A 24616-nucleotide genomic window follows, 5' to 3' on the forward strand; every position below is an offset into this window, starting at 1 on the left:
CACCCACCCTGCAGCGACCTGCACCGCGCCGTGCACCGCGCCGCACCGGAGTCCCCCCCCCCCCCGCCCCCCCGCACACGGGGCCGGCCGGCCGGGCTGCCCGGGCTCTGCGGGGCAGCGGCGCCCGCCACGCGTGTCCGCGGGGTCCGCGGGCTGCTGCGGCCGGGGCAGCGCCGGGGCCCGCCCCCCCAGCCCCCGCCCGGCCCGTACCTCGCACCGCCGTGGAAGGAGAGCCGCCCGCCGCCGCGCCGCGCCCCGGCCCCGCCACCGCGCTCCGCCCGACACGTGCCGCGCCGCACCGCGCCGGCGGCGGGCGGCGCTGCGGCCCCGGCCTCCCGCCGGCCCTGCGCAGGGCGCGGTGCGGGCCCGCCGCCCCGCTCGCCGCCGCCCCTCCCGGGCCGCCCCCGCTTACCGGCGGGGCTGCGGGGCGGCGGCGCGGGGCGCTCCCCCGGCGGCGCGGGGCGGCGGGGCGGGGGCCGGGGGGCGCGGGCCCCGCCGGGCGGGAGGGGGACGCTGGGGCGGGCTCCATGGCAACCGGATGTAAGCGGCGGCGCTCTAGCCGCGGCGGCCGCCTTGCTGGTGAGGCGGAAGGGCGCGTCTCTGTGGTAACGCGGAAGTGCGAGGGGCCGGCGGCGGCGCGGGCCGTGCCGTGCCGTGCCGTGCCGTGCCGGTCACCTCGGCCTCCGCCTCCCCTCCACTGCAGATGGCGGCGGCGCCGGAGACGCTGGTGCACGGTCTGGCGCGGCTGCTGCATGACGCGGGTGAGTGGCGGCCGCCGCGGGCCCGGCCGGAGCGAAGGCCCCGGTGTGGGGGCAGCAGCGCTCACGGCCCGGCCCGCCCTTCCCCTTCCCTGCAGGGGACCTCGTCCTGGACGGCTCCAGCACGCTGACGCTGCTCACCCCCACCCTGCAGCACCTCACGCAGGTCTTCGAGCAGCACCTGGGCTCCCGCAACCAGAACCGGGGCTTCGTGGCCCTGCCCTCGCACCCCGCCGAGACCGCCGCCATCCTCCAGGCGCAGTTCCTCTTCGACGTCCTGCAGAAGACTCATTCCCTCAAGGTCCGTTACCTACCGTGGCCGGGGATGTGGCGGGTACGGCAAGGCCGGCCAGCGGAGGCGGCAGGCACAGCTGCCTGCTTCGGAGTGGCCTCCTGTGGTGCCCATTGGCCCCGTCTTACGTGCATGCTACGTGGGTCGGGTCGTCCTGGCAGGGCTGTTGCATGGAGTCGTAGTTCAGCGTGATAGCGTGCAGCTACTTCATCTAGGATCAGCCGTGCAACTCAGCGGAAAGTCTTTCAGAGTTAAAAACAGGGGCGGCGGGGGTTAATTGTGTTCTGACCTTGGTAAGGTGTTGATGTTGTTGGGAAAATGATTATTTCCTGAAATGCTTGAGCAATTCAGGCAGTATCTGGCAGCTGAGCACAGCTGAGTGCTCCCTGAGTGATGATTGATCTTCATGAGGCAGCAGAGCCAGGGTATTTGAGCAGAGCGGTCAGATGTTGCATACACCCACCAGTCTGAGACCTTCTGCTTCATATTTCTGAGTTTTACAGGCTCCTGCCTGGGCAGTGGTTCTGGTTGATCTGTTTCACAGCATGGGACGTTGCTAGTAACGTGGCCTCGTTAATTTTAAGAAGGCTCTAATAAAGATAAGAGTACAGAGCTAGGGATTCTTCGGAGGGCTTTTTGAAAGGCGGCTGCACATGATTATACTTGGCACTGGGGCACTGCTAGGAGGGTAGCACATGTGAAATGGGCCCGAAAGGGGAATTAGCAGCTGTTCTTAGGTTCCACAGTGGTGCTCAGGAGGTGTTGTGGCTGAGCACTACGACCTGCAATGTCTTTAAAAGTGTTTTCCACATGAGACGGATCGGAGACATTATCTGAATGTTGTTGGGAGGGTTTTGTAACAGTGTGCTGAGGGTGGAGACTGGAGTAGGGCCCAGAGCCTGTGGAGAAACACGTGTCCCCTGGCAGGAGGAGGCAGGGAGGGATGCTGCAGTCAGGAGGATGTTGTGGTGAGTGCTTGTGTTAACCAAAAAATGGGCTCTTTCTGTAACAAGCCTGTAAAGAAGGGGAAGATACCCATTGTGCTGCGGTAACTGACCTACTTGGAGAAACTAATAATTTATATCAGCCTGATCAGATTCTTAAGACAGTGGAGGGGGAGGAGACGGTCAGGACACAGAGCAAGGATGGCATCTGAAATAAACTTTGCTAAAACTGATCATCAGAGCTTCCCAGTGGAAGCTTCCCCTACAAACGGTCCTGTTCAACATGCAGCATTAGTGCTGGCAGGCAGTGGGCAGTGATTCATCGCCGCCAGGGCTGTTACTGTGGAAGCAGTAGTGGTGACGAGGCCTTGGGATGTCTGTTCTGCACTTGATGAGTCACTTCTGCGTGGACGTAGCTGACAGAGATGGTCTGCGTGAACATGGACGTAGCTGGCAGGGGTGGCCTCTCCAGTTGTACTCTGGTGTCTGCAGTGGAAGCGTTAACTACTTCATTACTCACTTTGAAATACTGTTTATGTACTGCCCATAGAAAGCATAAGAAGCTGGATTTAATAAGCTGCTTTGTGGTACGTGAACACAGCCTAACTCCCCTGTGGTGAAGGAGCCTGTGGCTCCACTACAGAATGCAAAGAGGAGGTTTGCAGGTACCTCAGTCTAATGCTAACAGTGTCTTGGAGACCAGCTCTGTTCTCCATTGTATCTGCTTGTGATTTGCCTTATTTGGCCTGTTTTAGTGAAATGCACATGCATGCCTCCCACCAGTGTGCTAGTTCAGCTCAGTTGCTCGATAAACATAGCTCCAGCAGTTAGATTTGTCTTTATTTAGTAGATTTGTTAGTGGTGGCTGGTGAGGAATCCAGCTGTCAGACCTCCCTGTGATTCTGAAAGTGGTGAAGCCACATGGCCCGGGAGAAGAAAAGGAGTTCTATGGTCTGGCAGACCGTGGTCCTGTGCTACCTAACATGCTTTTCTCTTTGACCTCTGTTGAACTATGGGGCCAGGAGACAGTGCCGATACCAGCATCGGGGGAGAGCTTGTTAGTGAACACCCGAGCTGGAGGGGGGGCCCGTTCAAGGTGCTGGAGTCGGTGCATTGGGAGGGTATTGCAGCACAAATTGAGCTTGACATGAGACTTCTTTTCTGATTTCTCTAGCTCATTCATGTTCCAAACTGTGTTTTGCAATCTGCTGTGAAGATTTTCCCTTTCAAGTCCCTCCGGCATCTGGAAGTAAGTACAGGAGGCAGAACTGGCTTTGAGTCTTGCTGTTTGGCTTTTCTCGACTTAGTTTTGTGGCTGCAGAATGCCTCTACTCCTAAAAACTGGGTAGGCTTTTGGGGCTCCCCTAGAAGGCTAAGTCTAAACTCCTGCAACACTTGCTTGGGGTGAAGCTCGGATATGAGCAAAGGCTGGAGCGTTGGGGAGGGAGGTTCCAGCAGGGAAATGGGAGATCCCTTGCAGAGATGGACCTGGGATGGCAGCTGCTCTTACACTGTAATATTTTGATGGTTATTGTCCTTACTTTCTCATCACTGCTGCAGTTGAGGTCTGTCCCTCCACACTGCCTGCGGGGACTGCGATTTGTCTATTCTCAACTGGAATCTCTAACCTGTTGCAAATGTATCAGTACAGTGGAGGTGAGTGTCTCTACACAGCTCGTGGGGAAAATTGCAGGAGAAAGGCTGTCTTGATCCTATATCCCTTCACACAGGGAAGATGTAGGAGACTGTTAACTATCTTATCAGTCCATGTTGTATATGGCTTTTTCTCCCTTCCCCGTTCTGTGGTCGTACTCCTGACTCAAAATAGTGTTCATGTATTCCCTGGCTGGATACATGTGTGCTCTGTAGTCTCCTTTTTAGCTGCTTGAGAATTTCTGGCTCCGGCCAATATTCGTATCAGCTAGGTCTGACTGTTCTGTGTGTCTGGCTGTTTCCACGTTCAAAGGCCTGCAGCCGATCGACATTTATTTCATTGTACCTCAGCAGACTTAAATTAGAGCTGATTGTCAGAGGGAATGCTGTGCCCCCGTGTCTTATCTGCACGGGTGCCCAGCAGCTTTCTGAGACATGAAGGCAAGCTCCAGCTGGGGAGACCTGAGTAGCGTGGGCTGCACTAGCCGTGGGCTGCTGGGGAGCAGGGGCTGCTGGTAGGGAGTGATTTGAGAGCTTCTGTTGTCCGCCAGAGCACAGGCTGTTTGGCCAGGGTATGTGTATCTTACTTCTGCTTTGGTGGAGGTCTGAAAAAGGTTTTGTTGGCATGAATCTTTGCGCTTAGCGTTCGGAGCCTACAAATTGTAACATGTTAGGTTAACTATTGCTACTCAAGTGTAGGAAGCAACAGCATCTCCCCTTCTTGCTAAATAACTAGCCATGGAATTCCCACCACCTCCAAATACTTGAATTAGTGACATAAAACTCATTGCCACTCTAGGCAAGGCAGGGTCTGTAAAGCACAATATGCCAGCCTTGTTCTAGACTAGCTGTTTTCCTGTGTTCATCTGCTGTTACTGAACAGCTAGTACTCACCAAAGAATGGCTCCTCACTTCTTCCTAGGAAATCATTTCAGCATGTGGTGGAGATCTGAGCTGTGCTCTCCCGTGGTTGGAATTGCAGACTGTGAACTTCAGCTATAACTCAATCACTGCGTTGGATGACTCGCTGGTGAGTGGGGCATCCTTCCTGCATGACTGAGGGGAAGAGAGGAGATGATCACAGCCAAGAACTGGGCATTCCTTTACTGATGCTGCTTGGTCTGGGTGAGAGGGAGTGGGCGGTGTTAATTTTGCTGGCCTCTCCCAGCAGGACAGGGTTTCCATGCTGCAATAGAGACACTTGTAGGATCTGATCTAGCATCTTTTTGTCCTTCAGCAATTACTGAATGCTCTGAGAGTCTTGGATTTGAGTCACAATAAGATCCAGGATTGTGAGCACTATTTAACGGTGAGTATCTTGGGCTGAGCACCGGAGTTTCCTCGTATGGAGAGGACACTGCTAAAGTGCTGTAATCATTGACCATGTGCCTGCTAGGTGAAGTATAACAAAACCAATTGTAGATGTGGCCCAGCAGGCATGTGATTTAGACCTAGTGCTTGCAGCCTTGAAACTGTTGTCCTGTATGTGCAGCCCCTGTGCCACTGAGGCAGAGAAGGCAGTGTTCCTCATCCCCTCTAAGACAGGAAAGTTAGCTGTATCTATCACTGTATCACTTGGCACTCCAGTGTGGCCGAGTGGTAAATACAGCAATACATACAGCGTACACTGTACGTACAGTTGCACATGCAGTGCACACTCCATTGTGGCCCAGACTTTGCTGTAATCTGTGCAGCAGGTGGGAATTATGTAGCCAGGCATGGGGCTGTAGAGACTGTCTGTTTGGTTTGTTCAGACTGCCAGCAGCATTTCTGTCTCACTCTCAGAAATCTCCTGTCAGTTACTTTAGAAAGGTGGTAGTTCATTACAGGGGCATGTGCGTCTCTGGGGAATGGCAATGAAATCTATGCTCTGCTGGGGTAGATCTGCTTCTTTTAAAAGAAGCTATGAAACAGCTTTCATGGAGTTGGTGGGGCTCACAATATATCATTCACCATCATCTTTGCAAAGGTAAGAAAGGCCTTCTTTTGGTATTTCAGTCCTTTTGCTGAGGCGGGGGGTCCAGTCCCTTCCCGTGCTCCATTGAAGTTGATGAGGAAGGAGAAAGCTGCTCCTAGCGAATTTTGTAAAGCAGTTAGGTCATGCTGAGAACCCCTAGACAAACCACTCCAAATGTGAATGTCCAAGTCTTGCTGCAGAAATAGTCTTAAGAAACTCACTTGTTGGTTGACCTTGGTGGGATGGAAAAAATGGTAGGGGCTAGTGCCCTGTCTTGAGTTCAGGGTCAGGCTTTGAGCTAAGGTCTCAATTGATCCGGTGCTGCTCTTCTCTCTGAACAGACCCTTACAGAACTAGAGTACCTCAATCTGGCTTATAACTTCCTGTCCAAGGTGCCAAACCTTGGCATCTTCAGCCGATCCAAGCTGGTGACTCTGATCCTGCGCAACAATGAGCTTGACAGCATTAATGGTGAGCCCACAAGGGAGGAGCATTTCTGAGTTTGAGGCTTTTCTCTCTTCCTCAAGAGGAACAGAACTTGAAATCTTGGGCACAGCTATTTTTGCTAGGGTTCAATTCTGGGGGAGAGGGGTAGATGGGAGGTTTCTAAGTTATACCTTTTAGCATGCTGATGGCTTCTTGCTTTGTTTGCAGGGGTTGAACAGCTAGTGAATCTGCAGCACCTGGATGTGGCCTATAACCTGTTGCTGGAACATGACCAGCTGGCACCATTGTCCACTCTGCACTGTGTAAAAAAAGTAAGCACAAAGCCCAATGGGTTGGTAGATTAGAGATGTCACAGTTAGGGCATGCAATGTGGAGACTGTGTGGTAAGAAGAGAGTTTTGAAAGATCAATTTGACTCTTGGACATTTATTTTAATGCAGGAAGCTGATGGGGGAGCCTTGGAGAGACACCTGTATTTCAGCCTTTATTTTCAGTGACCCCTGCTCAAGCTAACCTTTTCCCATGTATTCATCCCCACCTCCTTGCTCCCCCTTTTCAATTTTAACACTGTCAGTTTCAGTAGAGATCCTCCCCTAATCCTCTTGTGGATTTGTGTGTTCAGAGAACTCTGAAGAAGGATAACTGCACTCACTATAGTGCTTGTGAAGGAAGATAGCCTGCAAAGGACTGTTCTCTCAACACTTCTCAGAGTCAGTACTGAAAAAGCTCCTAATGCTTTAGGAGCATGAGTAGGAAGTACTTTAATTTCCTTCTATATTTGCCAAATAAATTTCAGGAAGGATTGTAAAAGCTTAGTCCTTTCCTGGCTTGATCACCGTTCCACTGCAAGGATGTTTCCTGAGGCAGAGAGAAAGCCTGGAGCCTGCAGGCAGATTAGGTCGGGGTATAGAATATTGCTTCTAGTAACAATTTCTCTATTTCCCCCACCCAGCTGCATTTAGAGGGAAACCCATTATGGTTCCACCAAAACCACCGATCTGCAACCCTTGTACACCTGTCTCCCAGGGCAGCCTCCTCCCATGTGAGTATTAGCCACGTGCCTTCTGCCGCTGTTGTTGAAGACATAGGGTGTTCTGACACTCAGGGGCAAATGAGGGGAAAGAATTTCATAAACCTGAAAGTTTATTACAGTGGTGTAACAGTGGTGATTGTTTTGTGGAGGGTTTTGTTTTGGGTTTTTTTTTTTTTTCAGGTAGAGTAGTTGATCCTTAAATTTTTATGTGGCGTGCTGGCCAGGGCAGATAGAGTTGAACATTGATCTCAGGTTTGCAAGACCTCAGATCTTAATACGTCTTCACTGTCTATTTCATCAGTTTTGCTCACTGATGGTCCCAAAACTTTACTCTGTTCCTGCTAGATAGTGACTACGTAGCTGGACTCTACAAAGAAGGAACTCCCCATCTTGGCCCACCTTGCCTAATTACATACTCCTTTGGCAGCCGTGGCCGCCTCTTTCTTTCTCCCCATCACTCTACTCTCAGCTAGGTGTCATCACTGTTCCCCTTTCACTCTGGTGGTTAGGTCAATTCTTGGTAATCTGATTTTTAAATAAAGAAGCCAGCAAAGACAATGTTCTGGCAATTCAGCAAAGTAAGCGTGCTTGCTAAGGGTCAGAGGTGTTCCAGAGCTGGTCTGCCCCTTATATTAGTGGCAAATGACTGGATTCATTGTCTTCAAACTGCATCTTGGAACAAGCTTTCACTGAGCTCAAGTTACTGGAAGCTAGGTAGACTCAGGCTAGAAGTACGGTACAAGCTTTGAGGTGAAAGTGAGTACCTCTCAAAACAATTTGTGAGTTGTTGCAGAATAATCTATTGTATCTCTTCCGTGAACTGTCTTGGATACGTTTCTGGGAGTCGTAAAGTCTGTAAACAGGAAAACCACAGTGGTCCCTTCTGGCCTTATATGCCATTAGGTCAGGTAGCTACAACTAAAGGAGTGATGGATAGGCAGGAACAGGGTTGTTTCTGGTAGTCTTTGCAGTTTTGTGCCAGGGATCCCAACCCTAGGGTGGCCTGAAGGGGAATAGGAGTCAGCAGATGTTGTCTTGAGTATGCGCCAGCCAAATGGAATCTGACTGCAAATGGGTCTCTAATTACAGTTCCTCTTGGATGGGGAGCCACTCTCTTCCTCTGACCTATTGGTAAGTACAATTGCTGTAAACTGATCTTACTGGCTTTGGGAGTGGGAACTCTGACAGGTTTTTGTATTGTCACATGTCCCATTAAATCTGTATGGGCTGCCTTGACTCTTTGATGCGGTTCATTTTGGCTCAGTCCATGCTGATTCTTAGTAATTGTTGGGACTGGCCAGTGTAACTTATTCTGTCCCACGTAGCCTTGCAGAACTTGGAGCCTTGCCTGTTTCCTCTTCAGGTACTATCTGGTACTTGACACTTTAATTACATGTCAGCAAAGCAAACAGTTATCGGTTTCCCATCTGCTGTTTTTAAGAAAGGCAGAGATTGAGTTGAATCAAAGTGGTCATGGTAAACAATCCAGTCAACCAGGCAGGAGCTGTTGTCACCACTTCAACTGCGATGGTGAAACTTTGGGATGAGGGGCAGGGAAGTTGTCAGCCTGAGCTGTGGCTTGGTTACCTTGTCTCTCCTTTGCACTCAGCAGGCAGCATTCTCTTCTTTTGGCTTTAGCACCTTCCAAGACTTGTGCAAAGTGTGTCACAGTCCATCCACACTTCTACCTCAGAGAAGACTGCACTGGACCGCAGTGCTCTGGACAGTTCCTGTGCTGCAGACTTCAGCGACAGTCAGTCGCCAGCGGAGAATGTGGCTGTCAGGCTCCCTCGGAAGAAAAGCAAGGTCTGGGACTGAGACAGCTTCTTAAGCATGTAGCTGGCATGTTGGGTGAAGGGGCTGCCTCACCGTGAAAGCCACGTGCACTGGGATGTGGTCTTGTACTGACTGTGTGGTAGTGAGCCTCTACGCTGCTGTGTGTTAGGAAGGGGCTGGACTTCACGTCAGTCTTGATATACTGCGATAAATGTTTTGTGGTGTGCTTCTGCATTGTAACAGCTATGAACCCTTCAGCTTGGCAGAGCCCTTCATCAGATGCTGTTTTGGTTGCTCTGGTGCCTCCCAACTGTTCTTGTCTTGTTTGTTCCAGGGAAAAGTCAAAGTGCGCAGAGCGAGCATTTCGGAGCCCAGTGACACAGAGCATGAGCCCCAGGCTTTACCTCTCTCTGCTGGTGAGGCTTGTCTTCTTCCTCAGTAACACAGCAGCTGAACTGCCCACAGTCAGAGGAGTGCTCTGGCATGGTGACTATTTTCGTACTTCCCAAGTTCTCTCTCTGCAGGCCTGGTCCTACAGCACCAGAAGGAGATGAAGCGCTTGGACAGCTTCAGAGATCGCTTTGGTGTTGACTGGCTGCAGTACAAGAGACACCTGGAGGATCACGACCAAGTACCTGTCATCTGCCGTAGCCGTTCTGCAGATGAGATCGCAGGCAGATCTGCTGCAATGGACTTGCAGAGTGAGAGCTCTGACCCAGAGCAAGGAAAACCCCAGGTATCCCAGAAAGAATCCTCTCCTCCTGTGGATGATACCGAGAAGGAGGAAGAGCCTGAAGTACAGCTGGATGAGCCTGTGGAAGGACAACAGAGAGGAGAAGAGGAGGCAGATGAGCTAATGCTGGGGGAGGAAGAAGAGGAGAAGCCAGAAGGTAAACAGGTCCTTTCACTGCTGGTTTTGAGGGCTTGGGTGACGATAGAATAGATGGATCAAGTGTGATATCCCTGAAGGTTTATCGTGCTGCTCAGTATTGTGAGAATTCTAAGGACTTGGGCCAAGCAGGCCTGAAGGCCTGCTGTGTGTACTGACCTGTACTGTGTCTTGTTTGGTAGTGGACCTTTGCCAGCCAGTGCTGGTGAGCCAAATAGAAGGTGAAGGGGACCCAGAGCCAGACTGGATCTTTCTGCGAGTCACAGCTAAGCATGTGATTGAGGTGGAACTGAAGGCTGCCAGAGTCCTCCACAAACTGGAGCTGAAATGTCTGCAGAAGGTGGAGACCTCCGAGATGAACTGGAAGAGGATGGTGAGTTATGCCTCTGTGTGATCCTTTGGCATCTTACTCCCTGTGTGGGCCAGCGTTCTGGATTTGGGCTTCTGTCGGAGTACCCTGCAGGTCTTTTCCTAGCTCCTGCAAAGCCTGATTGCTTGAGCATCTCTTCCACCCAATGCATGTGTATCTAACAGCATCTGTATTGCTTAGAGTACCTGTGATAATGCTGCAGAAGCCAGCACCAGTTCTGTTCCAAAGCTGGAGTTAAAAACAAAATGGCTGGACTTGTTCCAGTGTGCAGGAATGAGAGACTTCTCAAGAGGAGCCTAAATGAAATGGAGACCTCTTTCCCATCCGTTCCTCACTGGGACGTCACCCTGGCCTTGGAGGACTGTATGTGGATTGCACTTTTTCTTAGACAGTGCAGCACTGAGCCTAGTGTGATGTTTAGAAAGCTACTGGTAGCTCAGTGGGCGGTTTTCCATCCGCTCTAGGTGCGTGCTTTAGCACTACCAGCCCTATTTTGCTTTTGTGGTTCTTTAGAATAGGAGTTTGGAAATCTCTTTTTCCTTGTGGTAGGATTTCAACATTCAGTGTGTGCATGGACACGTTCACAGGCTTCTCTAATACTGTTTTCCCCAAAAGCTCCACCTCATTTTTTCTTCCTGCCTTTGTACCTCTTGAATGTTTGTGGCTTATTATTCTTCTGAAATACCTTTGTGAAAAGGTGTTTTGTTTGAAATGCTTTGTTCTGGGCCTTGAAACTTACTGTTGTCCTCAGCACTAATGAGCTTTATTTTTTATTTATTTATTTATGCCCATTTTACCAGGCTTCCAAAAGCTGCCAGCTATGGAGGGCTACTCAAGGCTTACTAAATTAAGTGCTTGTGTGGCCACATTTCAGCCAGTTGCAAACAAATGTAGCCTGTATACTGGATGCTGCTCCCTCTTTCTGGAACTGGTGTTTTCTGTCTCCTGCAGGAACTGGAGCGAGTTTTCCCTGTCCTCACATTGCACTTCAGCTACATTCGCAAGGACCGGCAGAAGCGCAAATATGTGGTGCTTGACGACTGCCCAGAGCAGTGTCTACAGGTAGGGGAGGCTAGAGGGGGAAGCCTGGGGAGGGGGACAGTGTTACTTGAAGACACCAAATTCTTCCAGCCAGCGCAGGGCCCCTGTTCTCAGAGCATACGTGCATCTGCTGCCCTGTGGCAGCCCATGTCTGGCTTGTAAGCTCAGGATTTCTATCCTGCTGCACAAATGACCTGTGGAGGTCCCTGTGAGCATGGCCACAGGCAGTGGCCCGTGCATCCTGGAGCATAAAGGGTGCTCTCCAGGAGAAAGCCTTGCAGTTTTCTCCCTTTTGGGGAGAAAAGTTAGTAGTCAAGGTAGTGATCCTTACTTGTTGTGCGTGTGCAACATAATGTTTCCTGGGTGCTGAGTGACACGGTAGCCTGTACTTAGTCCTCTGAAGTGTCAGTGCTATGGCAGCTGTGGTCTGGGGAGCAGGGACTCTGGTCTCAAATCCAAGTATTTTTCTCGAGGTGCTGTTGTTTAAGTACATTTAAACAAGTTATTACAGAGAAGGCACAAATAGATGGGGCCTTTGAGACCAGGGTTCCAGGGAGAGCCTGTCAATATGTAGACACAAGGCACAGACCTGCAAAACCAGGTTCTCTTGGTCTTCTGCAGTGAAGCTCTGTGTCCTTGGCAAGTCTTGCACAGACTGGCTGTTGTTCTCTGTTAGCTGGGAAATGGCCCTGCACCCTTTGCACTTTGAAATGCTGTAATGAGGCATGTGAGGAGATTTGTTGATGTCAGAGGCTTGCTGTTATTAGGATAGTTATAGCTGCCTGCTAGCACTCTTTTCCCTGTGCTGCTACTTCTAGTGTGTCCTTGAAGTGTTATCCCCAGCTGTTGAGGAGAATCGGCGAAATCAGGACCAGGAGAAGGGATCCATGAAGCTCCAGTGCCTGAAATGCAAGCAGGAGTTTTCCCAGTCCCTGGCTCACTGGCATCAAGGTCCCTATCCTTCAGACATTGGAGATGCCAAAATCCTGGAGACCTTAGTTGCCTCAAGTCAAGGTAGGATGTAGTGCCCAGAAAAAGGATGCTTGCTAATGCCCAGGCAGACTGCCAGAATGGCAGCTGTGGTGCAGAGCATGGAATGTATAGGAGAGGGTGATGCCTTGGCTGTACTGGAATTAAAACCTGTTGTGGGATGTACTGTCACTTTGCCCACTTGGATTGGGAAGAGCCTGCCTTGTTCACTAGCAGGAATAAGCCGCTGTTTTAAGGTTAAGCAAACAGCACCCTTGTGGGTGGCCTGGAGTCTGGGAGAACATAGGGGTGCTGGAAACTGCAGATGGTCCACTGAGGTCTGGGAGAGGCTTTAAAGGTCGTGTAGTCTCTTGCCCTGTTGAAGCCATGGTCAGTTCTGCTACAGAGACTAATTTGTGCTAAAGGGCTTTTGCTAACAGAGGCTTCTGGGGAATCTGCTCCAGTATTTCAGGTAAATCTTTGGCTATTAGATGTCAGAAAAACAACCGGAACCCTAACCCAAGTCTCCCTGGCTGTGATCTTAAGCCCACTCTTGCTTCCCTTATGGGGAATGATTTATTCCTTTCTTTGTACTTGAGGGCCATTGTTCTCCCCCCACGACTAGTCCTGTCTTCTGTCCTCTAGACTAAATAAGCTCAACTCCCTAGATAATTTGCTTGTCAGTCATATCTCATACAATGCAGTTATTCTTGCTGGTCTCCTTTGTACTCTTTCCCATTTGTCCACATTTTTCTTTGGGTGTCTGAAACTAGATGTGGTATTTTGGCTGAGACATGGCTAGTGCTGAATAGGCATCTTCTGATTGCTGAGTTTTTCAAAGCTCAGTTTATATTTGAAGTGGGGAGTGCTCAGCCTTAGCTTGGAAGATGCTGCTCGTTTGATGAAGTATCCTGGGATTAAAGTACTTCAGTGAGGACAGAAGTGCTGTCCTGGCTACAGCACTTTCCTCCACCCTGGGACACTTTCTCCCCCCCCCCCCCCCCCCCGCCAGGGTATTGGGAGTCTGCTGTGGTGAAGGGAGCATCACTGGGAATTGAGGTCAGGAAGGATGAGGACAGCTGGAGAAGGGACACGGCATGCTTGTGGTTTGGCTGGCTGGAGGATAAACCAAGCTGGGGATGGAAGGTGGCTAAGGCAGGTTGGACTGGCTGGCCATGAGCTTGGGCTTCAAAGGCTATGTGAGCACTTGTGGACATGAAGTGGAGGAAAGTCATCAGCCAAAGCCCTGATGTAGTTTCAGTTGCAACTACAGCACACGCTTGTCACCCTAAATCTGAACAGAGCTATTTCAGGTGGGTGTTGGCACTGATCCAGAATTTCTCATTGATTTGCGAGGCGAGGTGTGTAGGATATGATTCTGAACAGAGTTGCTCAACAAGCTGCTCAAGTTGGACTATAACTATTGTCTGTTTTGAAAGGGATGGTTTCTGGTTTGCAGAGGGGGAAAAAAAAAAGTAAAATCTTGGGGGGGGGGGAGCTCTTCTGCTTTTTCGTTATCCCTGACAAAATCTTCCACAGATGCTGCAGCAGCTGGTGAGCCCATAGCCTGTCCCAGTTGTTCCAGTGACCATGTGGTCATCCTGCCTTCAGAGGTGTGCTCCAGCACACCTTTGCCACCTGGCCCTGATAGCACGAGTGAGGACCTGTCAGACTCTGTCCTGGAGGGAGGCAGCCAGCAGGAGGGCCCAGAGGAAGCACCTGCCTTGGCCAGTGAGAGTGGGAAGTTCTACATCGGCGGGGAGGACAGCTCGGAGATGGATACCAGCAACAGCACCAGGACCCCGGAGCTGAGTGGCGAGCACGATGGCACTCTCCATTCCAGCTCCCGCAGTTCAGATGGGGGCTGCGGGAAGAAGGAGCTGGGCGTGAAGAGCCAGTACTTGTCCGTCAACCACACAGACACCAATGGGGGCAGCTTGATGGGGAGCTACCGTTACAGCATTTCTCGTGGGCCCACTCCTTCCCAGGTCTCTTTGAACTCTGAGTCCGAGGAAACATGGAATCTCAGTCCCTGTGAGTATGTAGGAGCTGTGCAGGGTTTAGGGGTGTGCACAGCTTGGCGTTGGGCTTTGTCACTGGTGCTTGCAGGGTGCGCTGCCTCCTGCTTAATGGGGAAGGGGGGTCATCAAGCACGAGCAGCAGTGCCCATGGTTCTTGTGAGCAGAGTTTTTCATTCCCCTCTCTGTTCCGTCTTCATGCCTGAAGGCAGGGAAAACTGAGTCAGCTCCTAATCCCTAGCATAGCTCAGACTCTGAGTAACAGGGTCTTGTTCTGGGAGCTGCACTGCTCAGTTACAAGCACACTGGGTTCCTGTGGTACCAGTGAGCTGCCAGCTGGAGCATTACCTTTGGAGAATGGTATGCACAATTTCTCTGTCTTTATTCTCTGACTTAAGTGCAGTGTGAAGCTAGTGTGTTTGTTGGAGGCTCTGGTTAGTGGATCTACAGTTACTTGTGCTTTCCTCAGTGGTCTTTGTGAGACTCAGATGACAAAACCTGTCCAAAAGAAGAGACTGTGTGCTGATAGTGTGAGGGCTGTCGTGCAAGACAGCCATTACTAGGAGATCCACAAATGCTTTTTGTGAAGGGCCTTGGATTTCTGATGTAGCAGACTGCCTTTGCTCAGGCATCACCTTGTGATGTGCAGAATAACCTCCATAGCTCCTTCCCAACTTCAGTTATCTGGTCCAGCCCACCAAGTTACTCTACTGCAACCGTAGTCTAGTCCTGATTTTCAAACCCATCAGCTTATTGATCTATAGAGATGTCCCCCAGACTTTCAAGGCTGCTGTGCCTCTGAAGAGGAGTTGGTATAGGACCAGTGTTTAGGATTGCCATGTTCAGTCTTGTACACTTGTAGTGTGAGAAATAAAGCAGTCTCTTGTTTTGGGACAAATCGCACGGTCCCAATTTAAAACTGAGCCCATGAAAAAGTTCCTGCTGAGGAGAAGTTGATTAGTGTTTCTGGTGGAGAACAAGCTCCGCTGGGAAGTGTGTACTTCGTGGCTATTGTATGACCAAATAATTTATACAATTGCATGACAAACCTAGTTCTGTACTTAAGCAGTTTTATTGGTCTTCCTCAGTCCCCTTTAGCCTTACTATGGTCAAAGTCAGAGTTTAAAAAGTTGACCTGAGCTGACATCAGCTGAAATGAGAAATAGCTCTCTGGCTTTGTGATAAACAATTGCTCTCCTGCCAAATCTGGTAGCAAAGCAGTGTCCTCCTGTGACTAAGCTGAGCATACATTGAAGATGGGTTAGACCAAAGCTTTGTATATCTGAAAAAGCAAGTGCTGGAGTGATGGAGTCCCCTCATGAGACCTGTGGCCTGGAAAGCCCTGGCTTTGGCCCTTTGTCTTGAGGAGACACTTGATGGAAGCAGGTGTGCAGAGGGGGTGACACTGCTGCCCTGGTGCCAGTCTGCATGACTGGGCAGCATCTGGTCAGCGGGCAGAGTGTCAGTCCTACCCTTTGCTCTCCTCAGCTGTAAACGGCATCCTGAACACGAGGGACTTCCGTTCTGTGGATCATCGCCTGAAGCTGTACCTGGATATGGAGGTTTTTGAGGAGAACACTGAGGAGTTCCAGTGCTTCCTCAAGGTGAGCTCCTGCAGCACCACTCCTGCAGCTCCTTGGCTATCCTTCTAGCCACCCTGCAAGTTCTGCTCTGGGGTGGCATCCCAGAGACTGTGAGGTGTGAAGGGAGCTGAAGTGTGTTTGGGTCGGCTCTTTCCATGGGTGGGCTGGCAAGGGCAGGCCAGTGCTGTGACCCACCCTTTCTGTGCTCTAGGTGGTCATGGTGAAGTTTGGCCGACAAGGGGAGTTCCTCTCAATCCTGGTTGCCTCTGACCTCAAGATTTATGTGCTGGAAGTCACTGGGGTTATCAGGTGAGGAGAATGGTGGCAAGTGAGACCCTGCAGCAAGGCTGTGCGTGCTGGGTAGTGCCAGGCTGTGCTAGCCCTGCCCTGGAGGCGTGGTGACATGCAAAGGCTCTTCTGGCAAACCCCCCTGCTGCAGTCTGATGTGGGAGAGGAGATGGGGCAGCCTGCTGCAGCTGAGGGCTGTGCTCTGTGATTAGGGGACAACCTGCAGACTGGCTGAAGAAGAATGACTCTCACTACCTGTCTGATATTTCCCATCTGGAAGTGGGACTCGGCCACCAGAGCTTGCGAATGGAGTTTGAGAACCCAAAAGCCTCCTACAATCTGCTGATCCGGAACCAAAGCTGCTGTGACCAGTTCCTGCAGACCCTGACATGTAAGAGTAGCGGTGTAGCGGGGGAGGGGGAGAGGATTTGGAAGATTTGCTCTGGGAGAGCTGTAGTTTGATGTATGTTGGAAATTCACTTCTTGCCATCTCAGAAAAAAGCTGGGGGAGAACCCCACTGGCTTCATAACTTCCAGTGCCTCTCTGTAGACTAGAGAACCATCCTGAGCTGTTATGTACTGCCCTTGGGCTTGCGATAAAAGACGTCTGCCTTCTCCCCCTCTTTAGATCTCATGCAAGAGCTGCCTGCTAAGCACAGGAGTAAGGTGAAGGAAATCCCCACTGTGGAAATGAATCCACAACATTGGCTATGGTAAGAACAGCCTCTGAAAGGCTGGGGTTTCGGATAGAAGAGGATGTCTGCTTGTCCAGCAGTGCCTGAGAAGCATAGTGCTCAAAACAGGGCAGCAAACGAGGAGGCACCACTGGAGTGGCAGCCAGGCCTATGTTACAGGTTTAAGGCTGCTGGCTCAGGTGCCTGCTGCACAGGGGGTGAGCAGGCAAAGGGGTGTCATGGACTGAGCCAAGCTGGGCAACTCCAGCTCTCCTGGAAGAGCCTGGACAGAATATAATGGAGGGAGGAGAAGGGGGAGGCATAGAGTTGCCTCTTCCTTTGCAAGAAGCATTTGGTTCCTAGCTGGCAAGGTGGTGGGCAGAGTAACAGGAGAAATTTTGCAACATCTGGAAGGGAAGGGTCCCTCCCATCCTCAAGAGGACAGTGAACAGTAGCTAGCTCACAGCAAGCCTAGACTGGAAACAGTGATTCCTTGACCAGCCTGCTGTTGTATCTCCTCTAGGCCTCTACTGGACTCCAAGGCCACAGATTCTGCAGCTGCAAATGACACTTGTTTCTTCTACCTGCTGGCCTACCTGATCCAAGGTACAGGAGATCTCAGTGGCCAGGTGTCCCACGCCTTCTGCTGCCTGCTTACATGCTTGTGTTTTAGTGTACTGTCTGTGGGAACAGAGCTGGGCCATTGCAGCAGACATGGGGCAGGGGCATTGGTGAGGGCTGCTTTTTTTTTAAGTGCTGAGACATGTAGCATGCTTCTTCCTATATATCCAGCAAGTCTCCCAGCCCTTTTTGATGTGGAAGTCCAGGCTCTAGGGAGCAGTTGGTCTTGCACACCAGGATTGGTGACAACTCAGAATGGCTTCTGAGAAGCTGGAAATGATCTAAGGGCTGGATTGTTGCCCTGAGCTGAGGGAAAGCTGAGGGGTTATACACACAGCTGGTTTGTGTGAGGAGCTGAAAGGCCCCTTGGTTTGGGAGAACAGAAGCAGGTGTCTAGAACTTGAGACGGTAGGAGAGGAGCAGCCTGCTGGAGCCTTCCAAGTTGTGTCCCAGGGCTTGCTGAGGGCCAAATGTGCTAAATATTTCCTAAAGGTTTGAGTCTTCACTGAACAATTCCAGTGTCTTCTTAGCTTGGGACACTGAAAAAAATCAACCTAGTTAATCACATTCTGACCAATTTGTTAACTGCTCTTGCATCCTCCTTCACCATTGGCCATTGGGGAGGTATGAGAGAACGAGAATGAGAAGGAATCTGTGGGAAGTATGTTTACTGGTCTCCTCAAGCTGAGCAAAGGGCCTGTAGGAGGGAGAACTTAAAGTGTGTTTTTCTTACGCTACAGTTTTTCTCCTTTTTTAGAGTATGGTGCCCAAAACCGGACACAGTTCCAGCTGAGGCCTCACTGCCAAGTAGGCAGGACTAATTAAACATCTCATTTCTGATATTCCTACTAATTCCCAAGAGCAAGATGTGACAAGAAAAGCAACATATTGCTGTAGCAGCTTGTGATCCCCTGTGACCTCAGCCAGTTCTGCTAGTGGTTCCCTATTTCTGTGCATCTGACTTATTCCCAAGTTCTAGTGATTTTTCTTTTGCATCCACTGAAACGAGCTGGATGATATTTGTGCTCCCTACAGTTTATCAAAACTACTTTGCTTCCTGCCATACTTATGATGTATCCCAACTTGGTGTTAAACTTTATGTGTGTGCTCTCTGTTCCAGCCATCAGATATCTGCAGCCAGATGAATTCAGGCCAAAAAAGGTGGCCTTTTAGGTGGAGCTGCTGACTTTTAACTAAGGAGTAGTAAAGTGTTGTTTAAGAGGTCAAAGGATTCAAGTGTCTTTTCCCGCCTCACATGAGGACGTAGGCTGGAGAAGGCTTGCTGGGCGGTGGTCTTTCATATGCGTGCTCCTGCAATGAGCTTGGATAAGCTGGTCAAGCCCAGCCACATACAGCTACCCTGCTCCCCCCTCTTCAGTCAGAAGCTGGATAAGGCTGTTCACCCAGTTACTGTTGCTGGAAAGGATTTCCCTAGGGGAGGAATGGAAAGCAAAGCTGGTTCTGTGGTGACTCAGGCTCTCAGCAAAGCCTCTCCTATTCCCTCATATCCTTTTAGGGGCATCTGCTTTCCCTGTGACCCTGCTGAGCACCCGAAGCATGCTGTTTCTGCTGGAGGAGAATCACCAGTGGCAGGTGCAGCCCTCCTTGGATGAAGACCATGAGGCAGAAACGCCTGCTAGGAGCAACGTCCAGTTGAAGGAGAAGCAGCCGATCAGCAGTATTAGCAATGTCATAACCTATCGCCTCTGTCCTTGTGACATCAAGCTGATGCTTTATGATGAGGTAACCAGGAGGCGGTCATGGGGCACGCAGGCTGCTGGGGGCCGGATTGTGCTCAGATCCTGTTCCTGCCAAGAGTGTCTTGGGGCTGTCATCTCCCATCCTAACCTAGGGCCTTGCACCACAGGGGCGGGGGAGCACAGCGAATCGCTGCTGTACAAAAGTCATGCAGGGACACTTGCACGGCTGGCAGCAGAGATGGAGGAGGATGTCGCTTAGGGACTGGGAGGAGCTGGCAGCTGCGCTGGGGAATAGCGGCTCAGGGCTGATCAGTGCCTTTGAGGCTAGGCCCTGCTCATCCACCTCCCTCTCTTTCCTCCCTCCCAGGTGCTGAAGGTGGAGAGCACTTGGCACATCCGCACAGAGTGCCCTGAGCTCCTGGGAGAGCTGGTGGAGTGGATCCGCGGGCCCTGGGAGGAGATGTTCTCGATCGAGCTACGGAAGGCTGTGTACGAGGGACTCGAGTGAGCTCACCGGCTGTAGGCGGGTGGGAGTTGGAGTCAAGAGTGCTGCTGTGCTGGCAATGGTGCACAAGCGTCTCCCACTCCCATCTGACCTTGCTGTCCTGTGGCCTCTGCTTTCTACTCTACTGTTGCCCCTGGCCCTTTTTGATGAGGAGGAGGGGAGCACATGATGGTCCAGACTGCACAGTCACTCGCTTGCACTGGGCTGGCCGTGGAAGGCGAAGGTGGAGGGTGTTCCCTGTAATACTGCATAAGCTACACCAAGTTTTAACTTGGCAGTGTCTGCTGGTCTGCTTCAGGGTTGTATAGAGTGTCCCTGAAGGAAGAGGGGAGCCAGGCCAGAGCATGTTCAATGGGACATGCAGTGGTACTAGGCAAACAGCAGGCCAGAGGCAGCTGGGTGCTGTGGTCTTTCTAGCAGGTATATATCTGATGCCTTCTGAGCTGTCTCAGAACAGATGCCATTATCTGCTACTGATTTTTTTTTTTTTTCTTTTCCTCCCCCTCCCTCATGTCCACGGCTTCCCTAAAGCTGCCTGCTTCAAACAGGAGCCTGATTGCACAAGGGGATGAGGCGTGTTGTACCAATAACCCCGCAGAGAGCCTTTACCTGCCTGCCTGGCGAGGCATGGCTCAGTCTGCTGCTGTAGTCTTTCACTGTCACCGGGGAGGGAGGAGCTCTGAGGCTCTTAGCCCAGAAATGTGTTGCTCGTCACTTAGGGGTCGGGACCCTGGTGGGCACTGGCAGGTAAAAGTGAGGCTTAGGCTTTTCTGAGCAGTCCAAAAGCAAGAGTCTATTTTAACATGAGTTTTACTATTTTCTATTGTAATAAAAGCTTATATTTATTGAATTGTCACGTTTTCCTTGTTTCATCCTCTTGCACTGCTGTAGTGTCTTTGTAAGGTCTTGGGTACTAGCTTTGCAGCAGCCTCAGGGGTTCCCCAGCATCTCACAGAGCTCGAGCCATTCTCCCCCTCCTGTTCAGGGTGGGTGCTGATGGGCTGCTAGATTAACCTTCTCCACCTGCCTGGCTCCCAAGCAGCAACCAAGGAACAAGGCCCAAACAGTATTAGACTGACAGCAGGTACTTGTTCTCCTGTGACAGCTGCCCTCAGATGAGCATCTTGTGGGCTTCCAGCCCCAGCAAGTTGCTTCCTGGCTGTACAGGCGCTCAGAGGCATGCCTCTCACAGGAGCTGCTGTGGCTGGGGAGGTGGGAGTACCTGCCCCCAGGTTTTTCCCTGTGCCAGGCTTTACCTTGTCTCAACCTTTCCTGCACAGAGTTAAATGCACCTGAAAAAATGCTGCTGCCTGGCCTGGGCTTGCTTATCTCAGGGCTCTGCACCCTGCCCAGTGAGGAGCAAGCAGAGATGCTGTGTGTGGTGTTGCGATGCAGTTGAAGCTCCCTGTTGGCGTGGGCAGAAATGGGCCTGTTACATTAAGGTGCTGCCAGGTGGGATCTGATACCCCAAGTGCGGTCCTGTACTGATGGTTGCTTTTCCCAGAGCAGTGTCTCTGTCTTGCTTTGAGTCTTCCATGCCCAGTTTCACAGCAAGTTTTCCGACTGCTGAATCCTTAGTGACAAAACGTCTGTTTTACGGCGAGGTGATCTTGATTTCTTTAAAGATAGGTACTTGCCATTCAGTGACCTGATGCCTGTTTCCCTTGGATACTGAGCACTGCAGCTCTTTGCAACAGTCTCTGACATCCAAACCTTCCACGTACCCTAAGCTGGTGCCTGTGGCTTCAGCTTCTTTCATCTAGAAAACAGGAGTGACTGGGTCCCCTCACATCCCGCTGCTCCAGCCTCACCTGGACAGATGAGATAAAGCTTCTCTTCCTGCTCAAACCCGGCCATGCCATCCTTATAGCCTTAGGAGAGCGGGAAGTTCAGTTTCCATACTTTGTAGCGGTCTGAAGGCTGCCTCGCAGCGCACAGTTGGATGCTTTCTTGGCATCGTTATACTGTTAGACTTTCTCCTGTCACTTCCAGAAGCAGTTGAGTTGCTGAAGGCCTGCAGTGGCCGATATTTTTATCTAGCCTTCTATAGACTTGATTGACAAGATCTATACTGTCTTGAGGCAGATGTCACAACGCATTCCACTTTCTCCCCTCTTCCTAAATGGGCATATGGCTGCTGCTCTCCATTCCTTTGGAGCGATCTCGGATCGCAAGCGGGAGTGAGCTCAGTGGAAGCTCTGCCAGCACCTAGCACTTTGTCCAGGGGAAGGAGTCGGAGCGAGCTGAGCCAGTAAAGACCAGTAAGGGTTTTCTGTCTTCATGTTGCCATTTAAGGAGCTTGCGTAAGTGCTGTCTTCACCTTCTGTAGCTGCGTTTTTCACAAGGGATAAGAGTAAAAATTGGAGTTATTGGACCAGCTCGTTGATGTCTCTTCTGCGTAAGCTGATCCCCTGAGAAAGCCTATCCCTGGAGCTTGCTTTTTCCATCTTAGCCAAGCTGCACCTTTGCTCTGCCATGCCAGTGTCTGGGTATGTGTTGAGGGGCCTGACAAAGCGTGGACTGCCAGAACCAAAGGTTTCTGCTCTGTGCCTGTCCGTAGCTTTTCTCAAGCTCTTCCCAGTTTTGACTGCAGAAGTGAATACTCGTTTGCTTCTGCTCCTTGCCATGCCTCTGCAGGTCTGTGCCCTCAGCTCAGCACTACCCTCTTGGTCCCGTTAAAGGGTCCCTGCTCTTCTGCATTCCTCCTGCTGCTGACAGGGAAGCTCACATGTGCTGCCACAACCTGTCTCCTGCCTCTTAATGAAACACTTGCTTTGTTTTCCTTTAGGGTTTTGTCCTGGTTGTTACCAGGTTAACCCCTTTATGGTTAATTTGTGATCATGAATGCTTTGCTGTGGGGCTCCTCGCACCAGGCACAGTGGTAGGATTAACTGGCCTCATTGCATCAGCTGGGTGTGTGCAAGGGCTTCCCTGACACTCCTCCACTCCCGCACCGTAGGCAGCCCCGACTGAGGTCTGTGGAGGAATAGGGAATGCACAGGAGAGCCAGGGTTTGTGGAAAGGTGTGACATCTGTTGAACCAGCTGCAGATGTCTCAGCTCTGAGCATGCAGACCTCCAGCTGTGTTCTTAGACATTCTCGATTTCCCCCCTCCTTCCCCTCTCCTTTTCTGGGCGCGCTTGGCTCCAGCGCTCAGCTGCCAGCATGGAGCAAGGCTGGTCTGAATCTCAGCATTTTTCTGCCAGCACCTGCCTGGAGCAGGCTCTTCTCGAGGTGTGTGCAGCTGGAGGGATGCCTAGGCCTGGGGTGGCCACAGGGCTCTTGAGGCAGGCAGCCCCGGGCAGCTGCAGGCTCAGGCTTCAGGCTGGCCATTGCCATGAACCTGAAGCTACCACTGCTTTTCCGTGGGCACGTACCAGCCCTGCCTTACTTTGCTGTTCAACTCATCGATGAAAATGATGCTTCAGTCACGGGTTTGGCTATTTCAGTGCTTCCTACTCTGTGTCTCTGCCCTCTAAACCAGTACTGCCTTGAGCATACATAGCCTGTGGGTTAGCTGTCAGCCCCCTTGCACTATGTCTAACTAACGAAGCCTTGTTTCTAATCAAACTGGGTGACTGGAGGGACTGGTCATTTACTTCTAGCAGAACATCCCTGCTGCCCTTATCTCCAGGGAACTGGAGATATAGCAGCAAAGGGCATGTGTTCCCTGCGGCTCGCAGACCTGCCTGGCCAGCTTCAACCCTCCCGTGGGTGCAAACGCTCCTTACCCAGGTACAGAGCAATGGCCGGGGGCTGTGTAAACCCCTTCCCTTTGGGCTGCCCTCCAGCTTGGCGGGCAGGGGAAGAGCAGCGAGCACAGGCTGGGCTTGAGTGCCACGTGTGGTACCGGGGTGCCGGCAGAAGTCAGCACCGAGGAACCGGGAAGGAGACCCTCCCAGGAGGGAGATGAGCAGGGGCTGTGCCATGTACCCCTCACTGTGCTTCTTAATCAAGCAGGGGGGAAAGGGAAGGGGGCTTTATTTTGAAGCCATCCCAGCCTTCTCTCGGCTTGTGTTAAAGGGGATGGCCATTGCCCTTTGCGCTCCTGCGACGGGGCATGCCTCTGCCTGTTAGAAGAAGGTTATTAAGCTAGTTGTGAGCTGTCCTGTGTCAGGACAAACAGTCCCCAATAGACCTGTCCGCTCCCCATCCCAGTGCCAGCTGAGTTGTTTAATCTGGGAAAAGCGTGTTTGCTGCCGAGGACTTGCGCTGCCCACCTGCAGCTCTGCCTGCCCGTGGCCCAGCGTGGGCAGGGTGGAGCCCGCTCGCCCCTTCCTCATCCCGCTGCTGAGCACCGGCCGGGCAGGGTCCACGCCGCCCGGCAGCAAACACACCTGGGCGCCTGGCCCCGCCATCTGCTGCGCTGCCGCCATTCCCGGAAGCAGAGGCAGTCGTAGCAGGGCCCAGCCCGTCCTGCCCTGTTGATTAGAGCAGGAACTGAGGCTGCTAATGAGAGCCAGACTGGGCCCCGTGCCCTCCCCGGCATCCCGTGTCCGGCAGCCGAGGCAGGGTGCGGCGGTGGAGTCCCTCAGGGTGCCTCCATCGCTGCGCTGTGGCTGAGCAGCGAGCAGGGGCTGCTTGTGGCAGCTCTTGCTGCATCCCTCCTGAGCTGTAGCGTTTGTCCCAGAGTGGATGTTCTTCTTATCCCTCTGCTTACTCTCCCCCTCAGCCATATCTCCTCGATTACCGGCTCCCCTTGCCCTCGCCGGGCCATGCAGCCGCCCTGCCATGCGCCATGCACTCGCTCTAGCTCCGGGCTCTGCCCCACAGACTTAATGGTTTGGAGCTGATCCTGGTTTTTGTGGTTGGTGACGGTGCTCCTGTTTCCTCTGCAAAGCTCATCTCTGAGCTGGACCCCGCAAGACTGCTGGTCTTGCACGTCCTTCCTGCCCATGATGGCCCCGGGCTCTGTCAGCCTCAGCTGATGAGGGTGGGCAACACCCTTCGCCCACCGCCTTCCTTTCCTGGCTGTTGTGGGTTTTCCCTCCGCCCCAGGCTGAAAGGGTGATGCCCCTGCAGGCACTTGGGTGTTGCAAGCTCAAGATGAGGGTAGAGCCCAGGGACATGCAGGTCACCATCGCTGGGAAAACGGGAGA

The 24616-nt window shown here is 51.9% G+C and overlaps 2 protein-coding genes across 8 annotated transcripts in view; one reads left to right on the forward strand and one right to left on the reverse strand.

Annotated features, from left to right (window-relative positions):
• The window catches only part of SLC4A3 (solute carrier family 4 member 3), a 35070-nt gene extending 34601 nt beyond the window's left edge, over positions 1-469 (reverse strand). For 3 of the 4 annotated variants that reach the window (XM_087734010.1, XM_087734011.1, XM_087734008.1), the window contains exon 1: positions 211-302. The gene's annotated coding sequence lies outside the window, so the exon portion shown is untranslated. Of the gene's footprint in view, positions 1-210; positions 303-412 lie in introns of those variants that run through there. The other variant, XM_087734009.1, reaches the window with a different exon arrangement.
• Positions 470-507: 38 nt separating this feature from the next.
• STK11IP (serine/threonine kinase 11 interacting protein) lies at positions 508-20367 on the forward strand. Of its 4 annotated transcripts, none has more exons than XM_087734015.1 (24): positions 508-761; positions 913-1059; positions 3169-3243; positions 3555-3650; positions 4570-4677; positions 4885-4956; positions 5946-6075; positions 6259-6362; positions 7003-7092; positions 8173-8214; positions 8693-8884; positions 9194-9275; positions 9384-9749; positions 9931-10121; positions 11070-11180; positions 11978-12173; positions 13668-14162; positions 15635-15750; positions 15941-16038; positions 16230-16408; positions 16646-16730; positions 17215-17297; positions 18829-19055; positions 19380-20367. In XM_087734015.1, the coding sequence occupies exons 1-24, from the start codon at positions 528-530 to the stop codon at positions 19518-19520; spliced, it is 3660 nt and encodes a 1219-aa protein (XP_087590141.1). In that variant the 5' UTR covers positions 508-527; the 3' UTR covers positions 19521-20367. The 4 variants fall into 4 exon arrangements, with proteins under 4 accessions (XP_087590141.1, XP_087590142.1, XP_087590143.1 ...); XM_087734016.1 differs by having other exon boundaries at positions 509-761; positions 8722-8889; XM_087734017.1 differs by having other exon boundaries at positions 562-761; positions 857-1059.
• Positions 20368-24616: the final 4249 nt, after the last annotated feature.

The sequence above is a fragment of the Nipponia nippon genome, unplaced genomic scaffold (genome assembly GCF_047370975.1).
Source record: "Nipponia nippon isolate SJK-2023a ecotype South Korea unplaced genomic scaffold, ASM4737097v1 scaffold_5, whole genome shotgun sequence".
Classification (NCBI taxonomy): Eukaryota; Metazoa; Chordata; class Aves; order Pelecaniformes; family Threskiornithidae; genus Nipponia; species Nipponia nippon.